The following is a 26,667-nucleotide window of genomic DNA, read 5'->3' as shown; positions in this document are numbered from 1 at the left end:
CTTTTTCAGTCATTTACACACACTATTCCATAGAGCCAAATACGCTCAAGTCTCAAATGGGCTGGCTGGAGGGGTTGATAGTGAATATTCCTTTTAACAGTTTGCTCCTAATACCTTAGGAGTCACTATCTAAACCTCAACAACAACTGAGTTTAAAAGAGGTGTTGCATTTATCAAGTATAGGAGACATGTAAATGACAGAATTTTCTTGCTGGGAACCTGCCTTGTTTTTCACCGTTTCTTGAAGGTGACTGTGGTACCTGGATTGATTTGGGACTGTGAGACTTAAAGTCAGACAAACTACACTAGGGATTGGTGTGTACATCCATAAACATCCATACCTACGTACAAGGATATGGGTTTTAGAGTATATAAAAAGGGTTCTTTAAAAACCTCCTTAGTGCGATAAAAAACGCTTCAAAGGAGTAAAGCCATTCTTCCAGTTGCTTCAGAAATTGATCCTGATGGAGTGTGCTTGGATAGTCACTTTAATTCACATAAGACTTCATTAAAATTGGATTAAGATGTTATGCTCCAAGTATGATACTTAGGTTACTTTGTAACAAATAGTTGCAGACAAAGTGCAGAGATGCACCTTGAAACAACAGTCACCACTGGGAATAGATTAAACCCCCATTAATTCTCAAAGGGCTGGCTTTATACTCGAACAACTATCCAAAATATAACAGTACTTGTTCTGATAAGGACATACCTGAGTTTCAGTCCCAATTCCTCTGTTAACATGTGTTCATGGTCAAGTAATGTTCATAATCAGCTTAAAAATACCATGATTGTACAAAGGAAAATTCTAGTTTATGAACACTGTGAGTGATGGAAGTTACCAGAAGGTTTTGCTTTCCACCTAGATAACCTAGCATGTTAGAAAGAGGAGGAGGAATAGGGGTATATTCTAAAGATTCAAACAGAAAGAATAATAAAACATGTTTAGTATATAGCATATTGTCTAGTATATAAACACTTAACTGAAAATAAAGAGATTACATCACTCGAAGAAGGAAGGAAGACCACGTATCGATACTAGCAAGACCCGTAATCAGGGCAAAGTGGAGGAATTTGCACAAGCACTAAAAGACTCCCAGGCCGGCTGAAGCAAATGCATCTGAACATTGGGAATATTTCAAGAACGCTGCTTATAACACCGCCTTGTCAATATTTGGTACAGAGACCAGAAAGACAGCAGATTGGTTTGAAGCCCATTCAGAGGAACTGACGCCAGCCATCGAGGAAAAAAGGAGAGCCCTAATTGCATATAAAACCTGTTCCAGTGAGCGCAACCTATGGGTTCTGTGAGCTGCGTGTAACAAAGTCCAACAGACTGCCAGGAGATGTGCTAACGATTATTGGCTGTAGCTTTGCTCTCGGATCCAGATAGCAGCTGACACAGACAACATCAAGGGGATGTATGATGGCATCAGGCAGGCCTTAGGTCCAACACAGAAGAAATCTGCCCCTCTGAAGTCTGCTACAGGCGAGGTTATCCAGGACCGAGCATAGCAGATGGCATGCTGGGTGCAGCACTACTCTGAGTTATATTCCAGAGAAAATGGGGTAACTGAAGAAGCATTAAATAATATTGAGTGCCTGCCTGTCTTGGAGGAGCTTGACAGTGAACCAACTTTAGAAGAACTAAACGCAGCCCTGGACTCCCTTGCCTCCGGCAAGTCACCCGGGAAAGATAACATCCCTGCCGAAATTCTGAAGTGCTGCAAAGAGCATCCTCATTGAATTGCATGAAATCTTCTGCCTTTGTTGGAGGGAAGGTGGAGTACCACAGGACGTGAAGGATGCAAATATCGTCACACTGTATAAGAACAAAGGCAACAGGAGTGACTGTAACAACTATCGTGGCATCTCTCTTCTTAGTGTTGTAGGGAAGCTGCTTGCCCGTGTCATACTGAAGAGGCTCCAGGTGCTAGCAGAGAGAGTCTATCCAGAATCACAGTGTGGATTCTGAGTCAACAGGTCCACCACTTAGGACATACCTGAGTTTCAGTCCCAATTCCTCTGTTAACATGTGTTCATGGTCAAGTAATGTTCATAATCAGCTTAAAAATACCATGATTGTACAAAGGAAAATTCTAGTTTATGAACACTATGAGTGATGGAAGTTACCAGAAGGTTTTGCTTTCCACCTAGATAACCTAGCATGTTAGAAAGAGGAGGAGGAATAGGGGTATATTCTAAAGATTCAAACAGAAAGAATAATGAAAAGAATTAAATATAAAACATGTTTAGTATATAGCATATTGTCTAGTATATAAACACTTAACTTTTTGTAGCCTTCATAGATCTCACGAAGGCTTTTGATTTGGTATGGACGGCTTATATAAAATTCTCCTCAAGATTGGATGTCCACCTCAGCTCCTCAATATCATCAGGTCCTTTCATGAAGATATGAAGGGCACTGTTGTTTTTGATGGCTTAACATCTGATTCCTTTGACATTCGAAGTGGAGTGAAGCAGGGCTGCACCCTCGCGCCAACTTTATTCGGGATCTTTTTTGCTGTCATGCTGAAACACACTTTTGGAACTGCAACAGGGGGTATCTATCTCCGGACCAGATCAGATGGAAAACTCTTTAATCTCTCTAGATTGAGAGCAAAATCTAAAGTCCAGCTGAAATGCCTACAGGATTTCCTCTTTGCTGACGATGCTGCTGTTACTGCTCACTCTGTCGAAGATCTTCAACAACTTATGGACTGTTTTAGCAAGGCCTGCCAAGACTTTGGTCTAAATCAGCCTGAAAAAAACACAAGTCATGGGTCAGGATGTGGATTCACCTCCCTGTATTATAATCTCTGCACAAGAACTGGAGGTTGTCCATGACTTTGTGTACCTCGGCTCAACTATCTCCGACACTCTCTCTTTAGATACTGAGCTGAATAGACGTATTGGTAAAGCGGCCACCACATTTTCCAGACTTACAAAGAGTATGGTTTAATAAGAAGTTGACAGAAAATACAAAGATCCAGGTCTATAGAGCCTGCGTCTTGAGCACACTCTTGTATTGCAGTGAGTCTTGGACCCTTTACGTATGGCAGGAGAGAAAGCTGAACACCCTTCATATGCGCTGTCTCCGACGTATTCTCGGCATCACCTGGCATGACAAAGTCCCAAATAGCGCAGTCCTGGAATGTGCTGGAATTTCTAGCATGTATACATTATTGAAACAGCAACGTCTATGCTGACTTGGGCATGTCATGAGAATGGCTGATGGTCGGATTCCAAAAGATCTCCTGTATGGAGAACTAGTGCAGGGAAAGCGCCCCAGAGGGAGACCTGAGCTGCGATATAAGGATATCTGCAAGAGGGATCTGAAGGCCTTGGGAATGGACATTAACAGCTGGGAATCCTTGACCTCTGATCGTTCAGCCTGGAGACTAAAGATGCAGCATGGCCTTCTCCAATTCGAAGGGACACTTGTGCGGCAGGCTGAGGCAAAGAGGCAGTCCCGGAAGCAGCGAAATCTGGGGGGCTGGACAGGGGACAGATTGTATCTGCCCTCAGTGTGGAAGGGACTGCCACTCTCGAATTGGCCTTTTTAGCCACACCAGATGCTGCTTTAGGACCTCTTTCCAGAGTATGATACCATAGTCTCTCTAGACTGAAGGATGCCAATGAACCAGGAGGGATAAAGGAAAAGTTTACAGTACCTTGAATAAAATAAGTCAAAGGAAATAGAAAAAATAGAAATAATCCATATTAAATGGGGTAAAAGTATCTGATATACAGGTGCAAAAGACAGCATTGAACAATAACCAAGGTATCTTACAAAGATGAAAAGTTTTGAACTAAGCCACACATTCACCTGATTAAACAATCAAATAATCTCATTAGAAAGTGGATAACTCTTAACGATTAGAGATTTCTAACAGGACAGCAGAGCTTATGATTTGTATTAACTAAAACAGACATGTTGCCAACCAGCATAAACAATGCAAAGGAACATATTCACCCTGCTGATTGTACACATAGTCCTCACTTAGCAACCAAAGTTACAGTGGGCTCCAAAAAAGTACTTATGACCTGGGTTCAAAGTTTTAGTTTGCCCATCCCTGGTCATGTGATCACGTTTTGGGTGCTTGGCAACCAGCATGCATTTACAGTTATTTGCAGCATCCTGTGGTCATGTGACTAATTTACAATGTTTTTTTTCTGGAAACCAGCATTATTACCATTTCCAGCAAAACATGCTCATTGGCTAAAATGGGTTCACATAATAACCAATGCATTCACTTACCAACTGCCATATTCACTTAACAATTATTGCATTCTCTTAACAACTGCTGCAAAAAAAAGACATAAAATTGAAACATCACATCACATCGTATTTTTCCGTCTATAACACGCACCCTTGTATAAGACACCCCCCAATTACAGTACTGGTACTTCTCGGTACCATTACACAAGGGAGGTGACTTCCTCCAATCATGGCGCTTTGCGGGTTTAGTCCTGCCCACCCCCTCGGCCATCAATCACTATACTGAGGCGGCTTCCCGGTGCCTCTTGCGGCTTCAGCCCAAGCTGTGCCGATGAAAAACGGGTCATAGAAGGCAGCTTCAGTGGCACCGTGGCATCCTTGGGGGAGCGCGATCCTCCAGCACCAGGCAGCATCTCAGGCTGGCTTTCTCCCCATCTAGGTGGCATCTCAGGCCAGCGATATCCTCCTGCACCAGGCAGCATGGCAGCAGCATGTAAAGAACCCACACAGGCATGCCCTGGGATGCAGAGGTTACCATTATTTTTTTGTGTATAAGACGCTGCACTTGTATAAGACACACCGGATTTTTGAATAGGGTGTTTGCAGAAAAAAATAGTGTCTTATACACGGAAAAATACGGCAACTGGCTCAACTTACAACCACAGCTTTGGGCTTAATTATGGTTGTAGGTTGACTGCCTACATAACTTATTTTGTGCATGCAGCAGCAAAAATTGTATGAACTGCACAGCTTCTGCTAGTTTGAAAACTGCTCCAGCCTTTATCCAGAATGTCAAAGGTCATTTTTCAAAAGTAGGACTAGACTGAAGGAGAGTTTACTTATTTAAAAATATATATGCTATCTATCTCATGATGTGTCTAGGCAGTGGACAATGATAAATTCATAAACAAAAATTAAAATTATGCAGCCAAGAACAATATCTACATAGCCAGGAGGCAGGTTCCTTCACACACTTGGGGCCCCAGGCCTGAGCACAGAATTGGCTTTTTAGGGCCTTGCAAAAGGCCAGGAAGATTGGGGGCTACCCTATCTCTGGAGGGAGAATGTTCCAGAGGCAGGCACTATGGCAGAAAGTCTTGTCTTCTGGGCCCCCCACACCCTAGATTTCTTAGCAGATGGGACTTGGAGAATGCCCATCCTGCTGGACTGGGATATGATAGGTAGAAACAACCAGGGAAGGATAATCCTTTAAATAACCTGACCCCATACCATGAAGAGCTTTACAGGTGACACCCAACACCTTTAACTGCACCTAGAAGCCTACTGGCAGCCAATGCAGCTCAAGGAACAATGGTAGACATGCATCAATAACCAGCACTATTAACTACTTGTGCCATTGCATTCTGCTCCAGTTGAAGCTAAGGATTTAAGTGGGTGAAATGAGTGGAAGACTGCAACTGACATTATTTGTTACCAGTACTATTGCATTCTGCACCAATTAAAGCCTCTGAAAGCTCTTCAATGACAGTCCCATGTAGAGAGCATCGTAGTAGTCCAGATAGAAGGCCACAAGGACATGAGTAACAATGAGCAGGACCTCCTGATGCAAGAACTGGTGCAACATGCACACAACCTGAAGCTGTGCAAAGGCTTTCTTAGCCAGGGCTGCCATCTGTTCTTTAAGCAGGAGCCCTTAGTCCAGGAGGGCACCCAGATTGTACCCCGAGTTTGTCTAAGACAAACTTCATGTTACTTCATCCAAGACTCACAATGCAAGGTCCTTATTACTATAAAGTCAAAGTATTCAAAGCCACTCAGTCTTGCTTGAATTGGGCTGAAGCCTATTATGCCCCATTCAGATTCTCATAGCCTCCAAACACTGGGACATGACATCCATGGCATCACTCAAATGGCCTAGGGTGGAAATATAAAGCTTAAATATCTATTGCAATCGTAACTGTAACTAAACACTATCAACAGGCTATCAACAAGACTGGACACTGCTGCTCCATAAGTATTGGTTATTTTTCCACAAATGTGAATCCTTGCTTAATTTTTTTAAATGATGTATGTGCTTAGGAATACCTATGGAACATACGTAACAGCCAGAGGCATTTTGTCAGAAGTTGGATATTGCTTTATAATATGTTGGCTTCCATTTTTTGTTTCACAATATTTATTTTAAACAATAGGTAGGGCAGGAAGCATAACGGATACTCTGTTCTTTCAAGTAGATACTATGAGTTATTGTTTGAAAAAAATCAAACTTTTGCATATCATTTGAAAGAAATGTTGGATTTCTATCAGCAAGATCTGGAAGATTTATTTTCAGTTTGTTTATTTTCTCAAAACAGTGGCAAAAGGTATTACAATATGCTCACACATCCAGAAACATTAGATTAGTAAAAGCTTCATTACTGTTTCTTCCTGAAAATGTCAATTCCAATATAGAATGTGGGGTCCTTGGTGCTCTCTGAGCTTGGCTATTTTCCTGCAGATGTTTCATTACCAAACTAGGTAACATGATCAGTTCACACTAGAAAACAACCAAGCTCATACCACATCAAGGACTTCACAGTTCAGCCATGACCCACAACTTTCTCTTCTACTACAGAACTTTCTGTAATAGAGAAAGATGAAAACCATTCAGCTATTTTCCAACCTCTTCATGTGTCTTTATTCAGTGGCCCAATTATGACCAGCTTTTTCCACCTGAGGTTCTGTGTTTCACATGAGATTTAACATAATTGTCAACCACTGTCCACTAGGGGTCGTATTTTATTAATCTATTCAAAAGTCAGAACATTCTTTAAACTATAAGCTACCCTTAGAAATTTATTGCTGACAACCTGATAGTTTTAACCAAAATGCTGTGTGCATATTACAAAAGGAAAAGCTATTATTCCACTCTACAGGCTAAATGACTCCATTAATTACTGTTCCACAAATAAAAGTACAGTATTCATAAAACAGATTAAACCTGATAGGTGATGAAGCAGGACAATGAACAATTTTGGAAAAGAGAATCAAGATCACAATTTTTGAGGGACATACGGGTAGACTTAAAGTAGATGAAGAACTACTGAAAGATTTCTAAAATAATTGTAGATCAGCAATAATAACTGATTTTCAATTATATTAATAGGTTTCCTTTGGGCAAGGGGGAACAGCTTACCTTTTTTTAAATTTAAGCACAAGACCTCAGTTTTCTGTAAACATGTATCTGTGCTCTTACTCTGCTATTCTACATTCAAAACACAACTGGACAACCTAATCAATTTCTCCAAGGTCCCTTTCAACTCTGTTAATTCTGTTCTGTTCTGCATTTGTCCTAATAGATGGCCTCTAGGCTGCCGCACTAAGAGACAGAGGAGCAGCATAGTAAGTTATACATTTAGCTTTAATGGCTAGCAATTCAAAACAGCAGCATATAAAATTAAAGCAGCATTAAACAACATATAAACCACAAACAAATATAACACATTGTTGTGTAAAGTGCAGCAACTAGTGGGTTTCCTTCCCTCAGAAAAAATAATGTATCTACCCACCTGAATAGCTGGGACTGTGGAAAGAGACCAGTTTTGACACACAGCTACACCTTTGGCTTTAGCTGTCCCACAGATCCTGATCTACATAGTGTGTGTGTGGGGTGTGTTTATGTCTCCTAGTAATGCAGGAAAGGCTTTCCTCTGCCACTTTACTGGAAAATCGTGGCCCACCTTGTGGATGATCTGCAATTACTCTCCCGCTCTTGCTCCATCTGTTTCTCACACTCTCTCAACGCTCGGTTCACCTGTCTCACTCATTTATCTGCCTCATTCTCTTATCTTTTCTGCCTCTTCTTTGTTGCCGTAATTCTTTTCTACCACTTTAATCCCCTCATTTACTCATTATTCTTCCACATTCATCTGTCTCACTAAAAAAAGCTGATGGGGGAGTTAATGTTTGCTATGAGAGTCCACATGCAGATGAGGATTTTACAGGATGCTTGTCAACACTTTGCAAAGCACGGGGCAGGCATTACATAGGCAGATACTTAGTGTCTGATCTTTTCTACTGTGAAAAGTCAAAATGGCCATACTGCACAGAGGGAAGTTATGAGCAACTGAAGAAGACAGAGCATCCTAACAACAGCCCAAAGTAGCCCCTGCCTCGTCATCACCATTACTGGGGTGCATAACAGTAGGGAAGTGGGTTCCCATGTATGTTTGTTTGAATTGCTGAATGGTTCATTAGAAATCTGCGTTGAGTTACATTTCTGAATTGATGAGTCATTTGTTTGGATGAAGCTTAAGTTACCATTTTCCTCTGGGTTTGCAATTCCATTTATGTACGGTTTTTTTTAGCTTGTTATTATAAAACTGTCATGCCTCTTTTATCTGATCATTTTAAGTTCAGAATTTAATACTATTTATGTCTTCTTAAAAGGAACCTGAGTCCATTGAGATTTAGTACTACCATAGGAGGGTAGATAAAAGTTGTTTCATTTTTGTGATCTTGTCTTTTTCCCCCTCTCCTCCCCACCTGAGGATAACAGTGTGTCCATTATTGGCACCTGTCAAACTCCCTGACCCATTTATTTCTTAAAGATTCTTCTAATTGAAAAATGAGTAGAAATTTAGTATGCTGCCAAAGCAAAACATTAGCCTCAAGTATAACACGTATGTCTCAATAGAGCACAGAAGCCTTCTTAGAAGAGCAAATGGTGGGCGGCTACATCACCCAGCACTTCCCTTCTGGTCAATGGATATTTGGCAATGACTTGCCATGGAAGGTGTGATCGGTTTAGATCGCTCATAACATACCCTTAAAATTCCAAATAGGCCATTGACCCAAAGCACTTGAAACCTGTGGTTAAAATAAAAAGCCAGTGTTTTGTAATGTCAGCAATGTAGAATGTATATAACCATTGTAAGATTTGGTGAGTTATCCCATTGTCCTACTCATCTTTCACATTTTTATTTTAAAAAATCTAATCTGTCAGGAATCAGTTTGAGCTTAGAGGCAAAGAAATACTTATAATCAGTGTTTTTCTAAAAAAAAAAAAAAAAAAAAGTGCCGGAACTCACACACGTCATACAACCCACCTTGCATACCCTACAAGGTTTCATCCAAAAAAGATGCCGGAACTCCGTTCTGGGCGTTCTATGAGAAAAAAAGCCCTGCTTATAATCAACACAATACAGATTTTCAATAATAGTTGAAAATTGTATATATTCCTGTATTATCAAGCTATATTATCACTTACATTTTAGCTGCATCATATCCCTGAGATATGAAATCTTGTTTACCTAACTACACGACTTAATTCTTATAATCTAACCTTACAGTTGTCACATGAAAATTAAAAAATCCTCCTTTCCTATTGGTTGATTCATGGATCTTTAACAATTTGCTTGGTAGCTTTATTGTTTCGTATAGTTGCAGCATAAAAGATTTATTATTTCAAGCCTATGCACAAGAATCTATTCAACTAAAGTTCAAATCTGAATTGGCCAAATAAGAGTGAATGGAATTTAAGGGAGTCTGGACAGAGAACGTTTGTGGCAACATAAGGACTCTTAAGCTGATGACACATTTAACTCCATCCCTCAGCTCTGCCTGTTCTCCTTCTACAATTATACACATAAAGAAAATGCATTTTGCACCTAAAAGAGAAATGTACATAAATGTTTACACAGGCCATAAATAAGGGACTAATACAGTTAGCTAATGATAACCAATAAAAAGATTTATCTGGGTATATTTTATTTAGGTTTTAAGAATGGAATAAATATAGAAAAGGTGGAATATTGTAAGATACTGAGAATTTCTGCATTTTTATGTTACTCATTAAGAGTAACAACAGCTATTTCTTCTGTAATTTCATTTAGCTGCACTTCATGTGGACCCTTAATTTAGGTCTCTTACAGCTTTCAGGGGAGATGCACCACAGGAAATGTCAGATTGCACCCTGATTTCAATGGGATTCTATAGAGCCTATTAGACTGGTCTACCCCTACAACTGAGGGACCCAGATTGGTTTTAGAGAAAGTTGGGAGTCCAGGGTCATAGTTGTGTGCACCAGTAGGCTCTGGCTCCTCCACATGCTTGTGTGGACAGCAGGCCGAAGGCCACTATTTGTGGAGTGCTCCAAAGAGTCTCTTCAAAATGGATTAATAGATTTCAAAATGAAAAATATAATTCACTATTAAATTAAAAGAAACCGTGATGGTACAAACATTGCACACAAAAATTAAGAGACCTACTCAATATTGACAAACTAGGAAAAGGAATTATAGTGTATGATTTGATGGAAATGTGACTCTAGTGTTCAACTACTATAAAAAAGCAAATTCCATGCTTGGAATAAGTAAGAAGGAAACAGAAAACAGAACACATTAATATAAAAATATGGTAAGACCATTTGGAAGTTTATGTACAATTTTTGCCATTGCACCTTAGAAGAATATTACCAAGCTGGAAAAGGTGAAAAACCAGGGAAACCAAAATTATTAAAGGCCTGGAGCAGGTCACATTTGAGGTGAAACTATAACTGGGGCTCTTCACATTAAAATGAAGGATCATAAAGAAAAACATAAGAGAGGTATAAAAATCATCATGAACGGCATAGACAACATGAATACAGATATTTTTTTAAAATCTCTCACAAATACTATGTTAAGATAATCTACTATGCTAAATAATCAAAGATTCAGAGCCAACAGAAGGGCATACATTTTCACACAGTGCAGTAACAATGGACATTTAATATCATTTCAATCATAAGCAGCATGCCTGTTTATACATTGGTTGTTGGGAAATGATAGTTGAAAGATGCTTTTTCCATCCATCCAAGATCACAATGTTCCCAAATTCATCCAGTTGATCAAAGAATGCCAATATGGTGCAGTGATTAAAGCATTGGACTAGAAACTTGGAGACCACAGGTTCTAGTTCTCCGTAAGACATGAACATTAGCTGGATGTTTTTGGACCAGCCAGGCTCTCAGCTCAATCTACTTCACAGGGTTGTTGTGGGAGAAAGAGGAAATGGGTGCACTGTACATGCCATCTTGAGATGCATAAAATAAAAGGATATAAATTTAATAATAATTTTTAAAACACTATGGGACTCAGAATGTTTCATTATATGGAAATATACCATGTCTAGCAGGGATCTTATTGTTGTCCCTTTTATCTCCTCAGGATATTACAACTAACTTACCTTTTTTCCAGAGACGGATGTATGGACTGAAACTAGTGATCATTTAAAAACATATCAATGGTGTCCATCATTTGTAAATAATGATGGTAATAATTATTGCTATATTTGTAATCATGGTACTAATAATGGCACTTTGCTTTGCAGCATGCTAGCTTATATTCAAGTGATGCAGAAAGCCTGGTGGTCTTGCTGGTGTCTGCTGTCCATAGGCATCATGAATATTTCTCGACTTCTTTTGTTCCTTCATTTACCGTATCTATCTTTTACATACTACTAAAACTCTTGTTCCTGTAACCTTTAACTGGATGAAACAGTGCATCGTATGACAACAGTCTTTGAACCAAGGTACCTCAAAATGGGCTAACTTATAGAATGCATCCGAAATCCGAAATCCATGACTCCCACGGAATTGAAATTTGACAAATTTATATAAAAATTGGCATAAAATTATCATAAAACATTTTATGACCTAATACAAAATGTCATAAAACAATTCCTTTGCCAACTCCTGATGTTTGACTGTGTGACACAGTTGAACATGGCTTATTTTCAAAGCACATACATCTTGACTGTATCCCAACTTTTCCAGTGAAGGCAGTATCTAAGAAGCTCTGCCATTGTTGAAGGCATTGAAGGCATAGATAAATTGAAGACCTGATACAAACATGATTGAGGAATCTGGTAAGGAAATATCTTCGGTATGATGATCCAATGGGTCATAGGTTATCTAGTACATTTTCAACACTGGTACTCAAAAAAGCTAATAATAGTTAAACTGGAGACATAGTACAAACATAATTATATGTGATACTTAAAATTCTTATTAGTACAGTATTTTTCAGTATTAATAAAGGTACATCATTGTTTATTTCCCTTAGAAGATTAGGAGACTGATGATACCACAGACAATGCTGAAAAATAAAAATAAGGGTCAAAAACAGGACTCCTGGCTTTTCACCTACATAACCCTATTTAAATATTTCCACTTCCCTTTTTCTCTTTTTTTATAACAGCCCCTACTTCTGGGCACATGTTGATCTTGGCACTGCACAGTGAGTTCACATTTTTATCACATCTTCATTAAAATCTGAGAGGTTTGAATGCCAGTTGGCTAAAATGTTGGTGGTATTGTTTAGTCTGCAAACAAAACTGAATTCATCCAATTTTGCAGGCAGCAATAACATGCCACACTCCAGCTCAGCATTTTCAAAGGTTGCTCAGGAAATTGTGCCTAGAAAAATAATGGACAAAAACCAGTCTAAAAACAGTTATAGTCTCACTTGCCTGATACAGGGTAGCCCTGCAATATGAGGAAGTGCCACGAGAAAAGACAGCTGATTTTACAGAAAGCCAGATAGACATTTTAAAGTGCTGTTGCACACAATCAAAGTCAGCTCCTTTCTCAGAAGAAGGAATCTTTATGAACCAAGAAATAATATTGTTTTCATAGCCTACTGGGGAGTTAATAGAGGGAGCATTCTTGTGCACAGGGATGGTAAGATGTCCAAAAACTGATGGTTAAGGCAGAAAAAAGTCCATCTTCAGGTTTATTACTCTTTTATCTCTCTTCAAGTTGGGAGTGGGTGGAGGGATTCAGTTTGAAGAAAACAGCTTCAAAAGTATCCAGAAGTCAAGCCATAAAGTGTTTCAACACACTTTAAATTGGATTCAAAAACCTATTATCAGCCAATGCAGCAACTACAGTTCTATTGTATTGCTATTAAAATAGTTACACTGATCTGAATTACTGCATTTAGGACCAGCTGTAATTTCTGTGTCATCTTCAAAGGCAGCCAACCAATACATCAGGACATATGCATGTCTACAGAGGTTCTCAATCATTCAGTTTGTCCCAAGTCCAGTTGCCTTTGGGACAATACATATAAGAGTAAAAAGTGTGTGCTGAGAGTGAGTCATGCTATCAGAGGTTTCTGGGTCTAGAAAGGACTGCAACTGGCATAAGAACCAAAACCTAGCAGGTGGTCTTTTGGCCGGGACCTTCATCTGCTGCCAGAAACAGCTATGAGTTACAGCTACAGCAACTCACCTCTTGTAAAATTCAATCCCATCCAGAGCCGGTACTGAAGCCAAAAAGAAAGTTGTTCCAGATATAGCTATATGAATTGTAATCCATCCTGCTAAGATAATTTAAGCTTGTTGTGTCCCATCAGTTCCTTACAGCTTCCAGGAAAAGATAACAATCTTTGCTACATCTACGGCCAGGTCTAGGTAGGTGGCAATATACAACTGGATATCAGTGACAAACTGATACTTCACCTCACACTGCTGGATGACCTATTCCATGGATTTCACACAGATGTTAAAACAACATAAGGAAGAGAACTGGGGGGTTAGGCTGCTTTTCTCTCCTGCCAATGAACATGCTCAGGACAGAAGAATAGCGCTTCACATTCCCACCTTTCACGAGAGAATTCAGAGCTCATACTACAGGAGCAATTTTTTTCCAGCCTTAACAAGGTAAAAAAAATCATGGATAATGTCACAAGATCCTGCTGTAGTGTTCTTGCTAAGCTTTGAAAAGTGACATTCAAAATTGAGCAAGTATGAACAAGAAAGAATTTCATGGTCGTGCCTTAATGAACAGAAGGGAAGATCTCCCACTTATTCTTGCCCTATTTGCTGACCCACAAAAAGTAGACTATGAATCTTCACAGCAAGCCTCACTCATTTCACGCTTACCAACTGGTCAGGTTGTAAGTTGCATAGCAGGGAACATACTGCTAATATTTACCATTGCTGATTATGTAAAACCAGAGATTTAACACAGAACCACCGGGAAGAAATAGTTTACAGCTTTCTATTACCTCTCAAAATACTTCTCAAGATCATCAGAAGGAAAAAGACTAAATTTTGCCGGATCTGATTGACCCGGCTTGAAATGATCAGTTTCATGCTCCTGAAAAACAATTATTTCAAGCAACATTGCTCTGAAGGAACTCATTGCTTTTCTATCTCTCCCAATGTTTTGTTTCAAGCTAAGCATGTTTTATATAAATCTTTTTGAGGGTGAATGTACTGTTAACAGCATAATTATAATTTTGCTTTCCTAACAAATCAATGCAGAATCCTTCTAGAATGTAGATTTATGCTTTGCTTGAACTATTTACCACAAATCCATAGCACTTTTCCTAATCAGTTACTAGCAGCTCAGTTTTCATCTGTAAATATGAAAAATAATTAGTAATCACAGGTGTAAGGACCTTTATAATGATCAGGGGCCCTTGATGGAGGGGAAGAGTCTAATTCTTTCCTTCTGTGTTCATAGTGAAACCATTTCTTGAAATCATTCCTTGTACTGGCAGAAAGTATCCCACTTACATTAATAAAGGGTTTTAGTCTCATTAATTCTTCTTCAAATCCCATAATTATCAGGCTATTCCTACATTTTTAAAAGGTGTCTGTTAAATACAAAATGCCATTCTTACTTTGGCTATAGTAGAACAGGTGTAGATATTTATAAGGTTCCAAACATGGCATTGTTATCCCTACCATCACTAGGGAAAAAATTCCCATTGCCATCATCTGTCTTCATTTATTCCTCAGAATACTAGCCAGGTATGAGAAAGTATCTTCTCACTTCTTCCCATTTGCCACTAAAATGGCATGTTTTAGCTATATCTACTCCCTGCTGTGACTTAAATATATATATTTTTTTTGCTGGAGAAAATGGTTGCCAGTGCATAGATGTATTTGTGTATATGGGTTGGGGGAGGCCACAATAAGGTTTACTTTTCCCCCCAAATTTCCCTTTGAAATTGTAGTAATTGATTCAGTTTAACAGCTTCTTCTTGAAATACTCAAAAAAATTGTGAATGAATGTTTGAAAACTTTTATTTTAAAATATACTAACATAAAACAGCGTTCACTAAAAGCATAATGAAAATGTGGAATCAAAAGTTTCTATTTTGAAATCCAAGACTGATTATCTTCCAGGCAGAACAGTCATAATACCACACTAGTGTCCAAATAGGAGCATTTTTGTAAGTGCTCAGAGTCACTTTCATGTGAGATGGGCAACTATACAAATATAATAAATAAATAAAACACTTCACAGGTAGTCCTTGACTTATGACTATTTATTCAGTAACCATTCAAAATTACAACAGTGTTGAATGAAGGGACTTATAACGTGTGCCTGAATTTACAGTTCTTGCAGCACCCCCATCATGCGATGAAAATTTATGTGCTCAACCTGTTTTCACTCACAATTAAAGGGATATTGCAACTCTCCTCTAACGTATCTCCACCCCAACTATGCTCTTTTGACTATCCTGCAAAGTGGTACTTGTTAGCCGTGGTATAAAAAGGTTAATTAGGCAGATGGCAGTGGGCTCTGGACTGCAGTTCAGAAACCAGGAGCAGAGGGTGCATAAAAAAAAGGGTAATGCAGGTCCATGCTGTTTGATTTTGTACAATGTCAGAAAAGGGGTGATGTAGTTATGATCAAATGAGAAACCTAATGAAGTCTATCAAAGCGAGTAACAAAAAAGTAACCCCTATAATTTAAGTAATATAATCCAAAGTATTAAACACAGGCAGGAGTTATTCCCAATGGATTCCACACAAGAGAAACAAGCAGAGATAGGAATGAGGTAATGACATAAGGTAATGCTAGGTATTGCCTTCGGTGCCTGGAAGAAAGATGGGATGTAAATACAAATCAATAAATACGACTAACTGTACTCTCTGTTGCTATATTACATTTTTACAATTGCTTTATGAAAGCCCTGCAATGGCCTTTACTACACCTTATCAAGTTGTCCTATACCAGTGATGGCGAACCTTTTAGAGACCGAGTGCCCCAAAACCACTGCCCCACCCCATCCCTGCTCCACTCTGCCCATTGGGCCACCCACCACCTCCATGGCCCGCCACAGATCACCCAGGCAGCCCAGCAGCGCCATGGCAGCCACGCCCTCTGCCCATGCCCCGCAGCAGCATCTGAGCACAATGGGGCACAAGAGCAGAGTCTTGTCCCCGCTGCCCGGCTACCATGTCCTTGGCTGCGCTGCTTCGCGTGGGCCGCGCCCAGGGGTCACTCTCCTCCGGGGGGGATGCTGGTGAGGAAGGGGCCGTGGGAGGAGACGGGGCTGGGGAGACAGTGCATGTGCCCACAGAGAGGGCTCCGAGTGCCACCTCTGGCACCCGTGCCATAGGTTCGCCACCACTGTCCTATACCAGTGATGGCGAACCTTTTAGAGACCGAGTGTGCAAACTGCAACCCAAAACCCACTTATGTATTGTCGGGTGCCGGGTGGGCGTGGCCCATTGGGTGGGCGTGGCCCATTGGGTGGGCATGGCTTCAGTGGTAATGGCAGACTGGGCGAGACTAAAAAGTTCAATCAATCAATTCCAACTTTGCAAGATCTTTTTTTTCCCTGTGAGAAGTTGAAATTAATTGATTGATTGAACCTTTTTTTTTTCATACGGTGGTGGAGGCCTAAAGCGAAAAGGTTTTATAAAACCCAGCTGAAGGCCTAGGACTGGGGTGACGGTGCGTGTGCCCACAGAGAGGGCTCTGCGTGCCACCTGTGGCACGCGTGCCATAGGTTCGCCACCACGGTCCTATACAGTAACATTTCTTTTCACCAGACCAGTCCTCCTTCCACACTTTTTTCCTCTGGAAAAAAGACCACTCTAGACACAGAAAAAGAGAATGGCCCAGAACTGAATACCTAATCCTCCTACCTTCTATCCATTTCTCCCATCCTATCATCATTGCACAAAATTACCAATTTCATATCCATGTTTTTTTTTTTAGCAAACAGCACACCCTTCCTTTAAAAAAAAAAAAAACACCACCACTAATAGCTGGGACTCCTGGGAGAATCTTATGCACAAAAGTTAATTTAGTTTGGCCAATGAAAACGTGATGTACTTAAGGTACAGTGTGCAGCACTTTTGAGATGGCACAAGATATTGTCGTCCCCGTCCCGTCCCCCAACCCCCCAGCCCTAGAAGTAGCGTTTTAAAACTGCGCTCAATAAAAGATTTTTTTTCCCGACATGACGGGCGTCTTTATGGAGATACATTTCCGGAAGAGACCCAGCATGGCTCTTCGGTTACTAAGCAAACCATCTTCCCTGCCCACTTCGCTTCTCCCACAGGAGCCCGGAGAAGGAAGAGACGGGGGGGGGGGAAGGGACGTGACACTGACTCAGCCAACGAGAGGGACTTACCCAAGAGCTGCGCTGGGACACGCTACCGGTTTCTGTCCACGCAGGAATGACTCCCTCGCCACGCTGCCGGGCAGCCGCTGATCACGCGTGACCCCCCGCTCGCCGATTGGCCCGAGCTTCACACACCTTTGAAGGCGATTGGCCGGGCCTGCGCCCGCCTTCGTCTACGCTAAGCTGGGGGAGACGCTACCTGAATGGGGAGCTGCCGCGCGAACAAAAAGAGGAAAATAAAGGCAGCGCCAAGCAGAGCGCCTGAGGCGGGGAGGGGGACGGTGCTTGTCAACAACTGCAGCCCGCCCTTTTAAGCATCCGTCCGCCGCCTATAACGCTGCAAGGCTTCCCATCGGAGTCATGCTAAATTTTGGAGAGTCCGCTTTCCAGCACACCGTAAGTACAGATCTGGGCAGCTCGGTGTGTGTGTATGTGTGTATGTGTGTGTGTGAATCGCTTATCGAGGCAGGATAAATAAGCCCCGATGGGAAAAAGCTTGTCCTGGGTGCGGAAAGAGATGGGAAAAAAGCTACATCTGTTCAGGAAAGCAGTTCAGAAAGCGGCTTGTAAAAGGCGTGTAAAAGGAAACGGGGTCTGGCGGGGGATGGGCAGGGAGCGTGAGCTGCCCCTCGAAGGGGAGAGGGAGGCGGCACGCATGCCAGAACCCCGGTGGAGAGTCTGCAGGGTCAGAGCTCCAGGATTGAACGCGCGACAATTAAAAAGTGATCGATTTTGGACGAAGGTGAGCGGGCCGCAAAATGGGGTGCAGTGGAAAGCAGAAACGTTGCTAGGTAACCTATTGGAATTGGCAACGGACTGACAAGCGAACTTTTGCTAGAAATCGCAGGTTTGGGAAAACGGGGAGCCTCCAAGGCAGGGGTTCTCAACCTTGGCAACTTTTAAGACTTGTGGACTTCAACTCCCAGAATTCCTCAGCCAGCAAAGCTGGCTGAGGAATTCTGGGAGTTGAAGTCCACAAGTCTTAAAGTTGCCAAGGTTGAGAACCCCTGCTCCAAGGGGTCAATGGGGGGAGCCCTTGGAAGGCATGAGGGAAATCGGTAGCTTGCGCCGGAGGGCAGTGAGGGTTTGACGGGGCGGGACACTCTGAGGGACGAGGATGGGGGAGAAGGGGAAGGCGCTTAGCCGAGAGGTTAGCTAATTTAAGGAACTGAGGGGACGGGGTGGGGGCCGAGACACGACGGTAGCTGGAAGGGCTACTCCGGGAAGCGAAGGCGGGCAGGGACGGCGCTGGGAAAAGGGTGTACAGTTGCTGAAAACGGCCTCGGTGAAAGGGAAGGAAAGGGCCGGGAAGTCAGCGCGGGTGCCGAGTCCAAGCGGGGAACCGGAAAGCAAGAGGGGGGGAAAGCCGGGGGCGGCTCCGGCTCTAGACGGGGAAGTCGAAACGGGTCAGGAAGCGCCACTCCTGGATAGCAGAGACGCCTCCGGGGGGGGGCGGACCAGGCCAGCGGGGGTCGTGATGGGGGGGGTGGAGGGCGGGAGGCAGGGAACCCAACGCTTCCCCTCCCTCGCATTTCCGCCTCTTCTTGTGACCGGCCTTGGCGGGAATGTTCGCCCCCAGAGCGGCCCCTCCCTCCCCCCAGCAGCCCTGAGGCGAGCGGACAACTTCAACCGCCCAGCGCCTCTCGCGCCTCTTGAAGCGCCTTCCCCGCGCTGTCAATGGGGCCACCCTGCGGCTGGGGAGCCAATCCGGGCTGGCGCGGGAAGAAGGTGGGCGGCGGGGCCTCAGAGGCCAAGGTCTGCCCGCCGCGCCGCGCCCTGGTATTGGAGCCTTTCTCGGAAGGCGGGATGCCGCCCTGCTCCGGCGAGCCTGCCAACCCGCCCACCCGGGCTTTGCCTCCAGGCGTGGGAGCGACCTGCTGATAGCAAGGGGGGGGGAGGAGGGGAAAGAGGAGACGAGAGGCCGCGCAGAAGTGGGTGAAAGGTCGTCGCGCGGCAAAGCCCAGTTCACGTTCCCCGACGCCGAGGCGCAGCCCCCGATCACGCTTTGTTCACATGTCTCCGCCCACTTCTTCGGGCGGGGCCAACCAATCGCAGCCCGCGCTGCCTGCCCCGAGGAGCCAATGGGAGAAGGGCGGGGGCCGCCCTGGAAGGAGGAGGGGGCGAGCTGTTTGGAGGGACGGGTGAGTCACGTCGGAGGCGTTCTGAGGTGAACGTGGCTCGCTGCCAAGATCCGGCTGCCGGCGAGGAACTCCCTGGCCTCGATTTTCCCCCCGTAGCCTGACCTGCTGAGCGGCCTCTGCTGGCAACCTGGTTCCCCCCGGAGTTTCCAATGTAAAAAATAGCCTTTCTGTCGCGTAGGCGCTGAAAATTTGCAGAAGCCGGGCGTCGGAGTCGCTCTGTCTCGGGGAAACAAAACCACTTATCGGAAGAATTCTGGTTATATGTACGTTTTTTCACTTCCTGGAAAGGAAAGCGGTCGACAGATAGAACTACAAATGAAATCCTGATTGCGTTTTAAAACATTATCAACTGCAGCAACTTTAAGATGTGTGGACTTCATTGCCAATGTTGAGATACACTGCTTTAAGACAAACCAAACACAAAACGTGGCCACTTTTGCACGTTAGAGAAACGTGGAGTTGAATAAGCCACAATCCAACGATAACCTACAGCATAAACAGTAGTAGAACTACAGGGTGGGACTGCAAACATTTAAACCACCACTTGGGGGTAGCGAAAAATTGAACAATGTTATGTGGTGTTTAAGCAATTTGCATGGCTGCTTATCTGACAGCACTGCCTCTAGGTAGCATACAGAAAAATAAGACCAAATCACAACTGAATACAGCTCGTTAAAATAACTGAAAATGTTACAAATACCCAGGGTCTCAAAACATTCATATTCACATGCAGTAACAAAACTATAAACCATGATCAAACAAGTCAGCCAGTGTGGTTCACTTCGCATTCTGGTCCAAGGGTACAACCAAGTCTTCAATTGCTTGTGAAAAGTCAAGGGCTCTTCCATAGGGCAGGTGTTCACATGGAGAAGAAAGCATGGCTCTTAGGGACATACTAGGACCCAGAGCAAAAACAACCAAGATGGGCTCTAAACAGTGCAGGATTCTCATAAATAAGCTAAGCTGAAGCTAAGTTAGCCCTGTTCCATTTTGGCCAGGGTATGTGAACTTAACTAACGTGGTTGGCTAAATTTGGCGGTGTCTCATGAATCTAATCGGTTAGTGCAGGCACGTCACGTGACGTCGCGCAACGTATCGGGCCCGTTTTGCCATTGCTGGCAATGGGGTGGGTGCGGCTTCCACGTGACTCATCTGGCCTGCGGGCTGGCAGTTTGACACCCCTGGGCTAATGACTAACCAATTAGTGGTTGTATGAGGTGCTTGTCCAATGGTTAACTAAACCATGATTTAGTAAATTAATTTGATTGCCAGGGTTGCCACTGTACACTGGCTGTAATTAGAGAATATACTGAATCACAAAAGTAATCAACCACTAAGATATTATGGAAACCCAATCTGTATGTTTAGTTTATGTTTTTATGTAGTCTTATCTATGAATTGAACCTTGCGGAAGATGGAGAAGCATTCATATTTTGATGTGTACATCATAGCTGAAAAACAGAACAAAACCTGGGGCCAACACTGATGTGTTTAAACACAGGATTTTTGGTCCAATGGCTTACTTGGTTGAACTTTAACTTAACAGCCTTGCTAATTGAGCTTCTAAATATTTTGCAATCAAAGAGATTTATTTGACTTCCTGATTGTGTTGATTTTAAAGAAAGTAGAGAGATAATTGTTACGTTATGATTACTATGTTTGTACATCCTAAAATAAATCTTAAGGATAGAAAAAATAAATTTGGACTGGAACTTAGTGTTATTCGTTATAATTCATTTTTGTGACTTTTTGGCAGGTTTTGCATTTTTAATCAGTTTAGCTGATCAACACCTTTGTGTGACTTAATAACTGAAAACTGTTGCATTCCCTCCCCCCCCTTAGGAAGAAGGAATGGAGATGATAGCTAAAAAGCAGTGCCTCAGGAAGTGTTATTGGAACTATACCAATGAAAAGAGTGCTTTTGAAGCAGTGGAAGCTCTCATGTCCATGAGCTGCAGCTGGAAATCAGACTTCAAAAAGTATGCTGAACGGAGGCCGATGACACCAGCTTCAGATACATCTGAGGAATTTGAAGACAACGTGCTACCTCCTGCTGATTTTCGTACAATACCGGCTTTTGTAAGTTTTATTCTGTTACAAATTACTAGTTTACAGCTTAGTGCTGTGCTCTGCTTAGTTTATTGGCACTTATTCTAAGGTAAACATCTCTCAGATAAAAGCTAAAATCTGCAGAAATCCAAGTCCTCATAAATAGCTCACTACTCTTTGCTTTGTTTTGTTCAGTGTTTAACTCCACCCTACAGCCCTTCTGCTGACCTTGAAATGTCTCAAGCAGTTCATCCAGCAACATCAGCGCCCCCTTGTGTACAGAACAAGCCATGTCCGGACCTTTCTGATCAAGTCTTTATTACGGTATCTCCTAAAGAGACCCAGAATGTTCCAGGGCCAAGAATATTGAGAGCTCAGGCAACCAGTGTCATTCGCCATACAGCAGATGCTCAGCTTTGCAGTAGCATAACCTGTCCAGCAAGAACAGACCATGTTAGGAAGTATGATGATAACATGGGGGAAGCAAACCAGAATGGCAATACAAAATCACATTCAGAAGACAATACAGAAGAAAAACAAAATTTATCTTGTAAAAACATATTGCTGAATACTGCATTTTCTGAAGATAAGCCGTCAACCATACAAGAATCCAAAAGTCCATTACAGACCATGAGCCCAGTGCCTTTCCAGCAGACTGTACTTGATACCTCTCCTTCTGTCCTTTGGCCTCCAAAGGTAGCCCCTCCATCTTCTTTGCAAGTAGGAGGAGTCTCTTCTGTGCCATTGGTTTGCCAGATGGTTCCATTCTCTGCTAACAACTCGCTTGTGACAGCAATAGTATCTAACACTCCTTGTGGTCAATTGCCATCAAACCTTTGTCATCCAATGGTCCTCATGGGAACTCAAGTTCCCAAACCAGTTATGTTTGTAGTGCCACAGACTGTTGTACAGAATGCCAAGGCTCCGGTGACCAGTCCTCACAGCACCAGACTATCTCCTATTGCTCCTGCTCCAGGTTTGGCCCCTCCTGCCACAAAGATCACTCCGTCTGTTGACTCTCTCAGAACAAGAAGCCATATTTGTAATTACCTGGGCTGCGGAAAAACGTATTTCAAAAGCTCCCATTTAAAGGCACATGTTAGAACACATACAGGTAAGCTATGGAATTGTCTAGTGTGAAAAATTCTAAATCAGACATGTCAAGCACAAGGCCCGGGGGCTGGATGCAGCCCGCGAAGTGGTTTCATGTGGCCCGCAAAGCCATCCTGGAAACAGTGAGGGAACGGCCCCCCGCTGCCTTGGCCCTGGCCCAGGCCAGCCAAGAGCCAATGTACAATTTTATGGTGGCCATTTATGCTGAAACGCATTCAGTCTTAGCTCCATAAGCGCCCCCCCCGCATGGCCTGAGAGGAACAATGAAGCTCCTCCAGTGGACCATGCCTTGGCACTTGCCCTGGTCCCACCCCCTTCTGCCAGAGACCCTCAGATCTATCCCACTCCTGCCCACGCCCCCACAGGCACCCTTGATGTGAACAATGTAGAGCTGGCCACACCCACACCCACCCAGTAGGCCACACCCACTCCATCCACACCCACCCAGTAGGCCGCACCCACCCAGCCCCCTGAGGGCAACCGCAATGCTGATGCGGCCCTCAATGAAATTGAGTTTGACATCCCTGTTCTAAATTAACACGATGGGGAGATTTGCTGTTATTCACTTATGCAACTGTTTCCAAATGTTTTGGTCTATATGTTTTTATGAGAAACTGGTAACAAGGAAGGAAAGTATCACTTATAGATAAGGAGCGTGTCAGATTTATAATTTGAAAGTTAGATTTCTTTTGCTCAGAATAAAACCGCTAATGTCAACCTTCACAGATTGTTACTAAAATATCATTTAACTTAAAGAAGATCTGAAGGTCTAACTTGGAGACATGAATTATAATTTATATTTTGATTATATGGAACTGTAAGAATGCAGTAGATGGCACATAATATTTTGCTTGGGTTGTGATATGACTACCATTATTACTTTTCAAACGTTTTTTTCTACTTTATTTATTCTCTGGTATTAATAAAGGTCTGTCCCTTGCTAATAATAAAAAACCCACTTGTGCCATTAATTCTTCATTTTGTATTTTAGGAGAAAAGCCATTCAGCTGTAGTTGGAAAGGCTGTGAGAGGAGATTTGCCCGTTCTGACGAACTATCTCGCCATCGCAGAACACATACAGGAGAGAAAAAATTTGCCTGCCCGATGTGCAGTCGACGGTTCATGAGGAGTGACCATTTAACAAAACATGCACGTCGCCATTTGTCAGCCAAAAAATTACCAAACTGGCAGATGGAAGTGAGCAAGCTAAATGATATTGTTACACCACATACCTCTGGGGCTGATCAATGAAATAACTTTGTCTAAAGAGGCTGTTTAGCTTTTTTTTTTTTCAGTGTACGACTAGGTACCAATGGTAATGTGAAAAAACCTTGCAGAATAACTGTGGTTTTACAATATCAGATTGGCATAGATTGAAACAGAGGCAGTGGCTACCTGTATACCTTGGGTATAATGTATAGGATAGCAGGCATTTTTGTGCTTGGAGTGCTTGGAGAAAGATGACACGGAAATGCCAATGCCAGTTCTGGAAAGAGTTATTCTTGTGTCGTCTGTAGCTGGGTATAAACTAGAGAGAGATGCAGACATTAGGATGTGGGAATGTTTTCAACACTGTTGCAAACAAAATGCAGAATCTCAGTTTATGGTACAGAATCAGGGATAAATTTCAGTAATACTAGAATGCTGAAACTTTTAAGTAGATATACTTGGTCTTTTCTCAGTTGTGAATGATGACGGAAATATGGTTATCAACTTCCTGAGATTAAGTGTATGTATCTTCATTTCCTGGTATATAAAGTATGGCTAATTTAGCAATTCTGTATAACTTAAGTATATCATTGAGAAAAGTATCATATGGCTGGATTATTCTAAAGGCAAATTTTTACTACTTTGAAAGCATCACAGTTAGTACTATTAGCTGTACTTCAACATATTTTGTTACTTGTGTGTTTAAATTGTGTGTTTCTTTTATACATTTACATTTCTATATCACTGAAACCTTGATACACTGCACTTTGTTTAAAGGATAATTTAAGAGTTACAAAAGCTTTATTCTCCAGGAAGAACATAAGCAGTGTGCTATGTTGCTTCCTGAAATTTCTCTAAAATAGATTACAATAGAAGTATGATTGACCTTTATATGTTATAGATATATTTTAAAATGACATAAAATTGGAAAATGGTGGGTTGCTTATGAAGCAAAGAAAGTCAAGTCATCAGTCCTAGATGTGTATACAATGATTTTGCCATCATTTTTTCAATTCTCTTACTATACTGAATAAATATAAAATTATAGAGAGTATTGTAATATCTATTTTGTGACTACTTAAGATTTTGCACAAGATTTCTTATGTACTTTATACTTGTTTACAATAAATGTAATTTTCTTTAATATACCATGTGTTCTCAGTTTTTTATATTTTATTTAAAAATTGATATTGAAATTCAGTGTGACGTTATTTGAAGCGTTCTGAACTTAGTGACCTTTTGTAAATTGCTAAGAAGATATTATATATAATGATTTTTTACATGATTGCTTCTAACAATGACCTCTAAATTTTCCTTTGAGCCTTGAGCACTTAAAATAATGGGATATAAATGTTATAATAAGCTGCCCATGGTTAGCTTGAGGTAAGATGGGCGTCCTATAAATTTTATAAATAAATAATAAAAATATCTAGCAGCAAATAACATGGTGTAAGATGATAGAATGACAAAAATAGTGATATGGTGCAAGCCCCTCTTTTGTACCCATGACATATGTCCAAAAAGGGCAAGATTGTGTTGTGATCTCCCAAAGAAGTGGGGTCACCTAAGTTTATCAGGACGCACCCATTAATGTCCAGGTTGCCATGTTTTTTAGTAGTTGTAGCTTCCAAATATTGTTCAAGGGCAGCTCCATGTATTGTATGTTTAGGTAGTCAAAATGAGAAGTAATTTGGGCATAAGTGGCTATAAGCGTGGCTTCCCAGACCACAAATGGTCACAATTGGCATACAAGATTTAACAGTACTCTCCTAGCCACAGCTGTTCCCTGCTCCTCAAATAAGAGCTGTAAGTCTAGAAAAAGTCCCAGACTGTGGACCACCTGTCAGAAGAGTCAAGAGATGGAATTTCCCTGGAATTGGTGAGCCCAGAAACCCAACACCATTTTATCTTGGAGTGATTCAGTCACAGTCTTTCCCTCCCCCATCCAGATCCTGATAGCTCTAAGAACCTTCTTGCCTGTTCAGCCTGGGGAATGAGATGTAGAACTGGGATCATCAGCATATAGATGATCCTGAATCCTATGCTGACCAGATGATTTCCCCCAGTGGTTTCATGTAGATGTTAAAAAGAAGTAGAGAGAGAAGCAATCCATTGAGTAGAAGTCTCTGGTTAGATTTCTCCCACCATCACTTCCTGGAACCATTTCTTCAGAAAGGAGAACCATAAATCAACAGCAAATGTTTTTTGCTTTGGGTCAAAAGCTCTTGAACAGGACCATTGTGATGCTTCTGAATCAGAAATCACGTATTTTAAATATTCTAAATACTTGAACTTTGGAAATCTGAGAGTCATATATCAAATGCATCATTAGCAAGCTTGTAGGGTTATTTTTAAAATGTTCAGACATCTTGACACATGACAAATATAAATATCTTACAAGGGCAGTCTTGCATTTGGTGTGCCATGAGGCTTATAAGTAACAGGGAATTGGCAAGCATCACAGTTGACCCAGCCAATTACAAATTCTTCTGAAACTTTATATTTTCCAAATATTTAGTTTGTGGGTGATATCTGTCCTTTTCATCCTGCAATATATGATTTTGAAAATGTTTTT

General features: G+C 41.9%; 1 protein-coding gene across 1 annotated transcript; it reads left to right on the top strand.

Annotated features, from left to right (window-relative positions):
- Positions 1-17,826: 17,826 nt before the first annotated feature.
- Positions 17,827-25,230, top strand: KLF10 (Kruppel like factor 10). The gene is made up of 4 exons (XM_015816368.2): positions 17,827-17,976; positions 21,564-21,800; positions 21,966-22,884; positions 23,875-25,230. Exons 1-4 carry the CDS (start codon positions 17,941-17,943, stop codon positions 24,132-24,134), a joined length of 1,452 nt encoding a protein of 483 aa, XP_015671854.1. The 5' UTR covers positions 17,827-17,940; the 3' UTR covers positions 24,135-25,230.
- Positions 25,231-26,667: the final 1,437 nt, after the last annotated feature.

Source organism: Protobothrops mucrosquamatus, unplaced genomic scaffold (assembly GCF_001527695.2).
Source record: "Protobothrops mucrosquamatus isolate PMUCROS unplaced genomic scaffold, P.Mucros_1.0 scaffold439, whole genome shotgun sequence".
Lineage (NCBI taxonomy): Eukaryota > Metazoa > Chordata > Lepidosauria > Squamata > Viperidae > Protobothrops > Protobothrops mucrosquamatus.
Note: the sequence above shows the minus strand (reverse complement) of the source record. Positions and strands in the feature narration are given on the sequence as shown.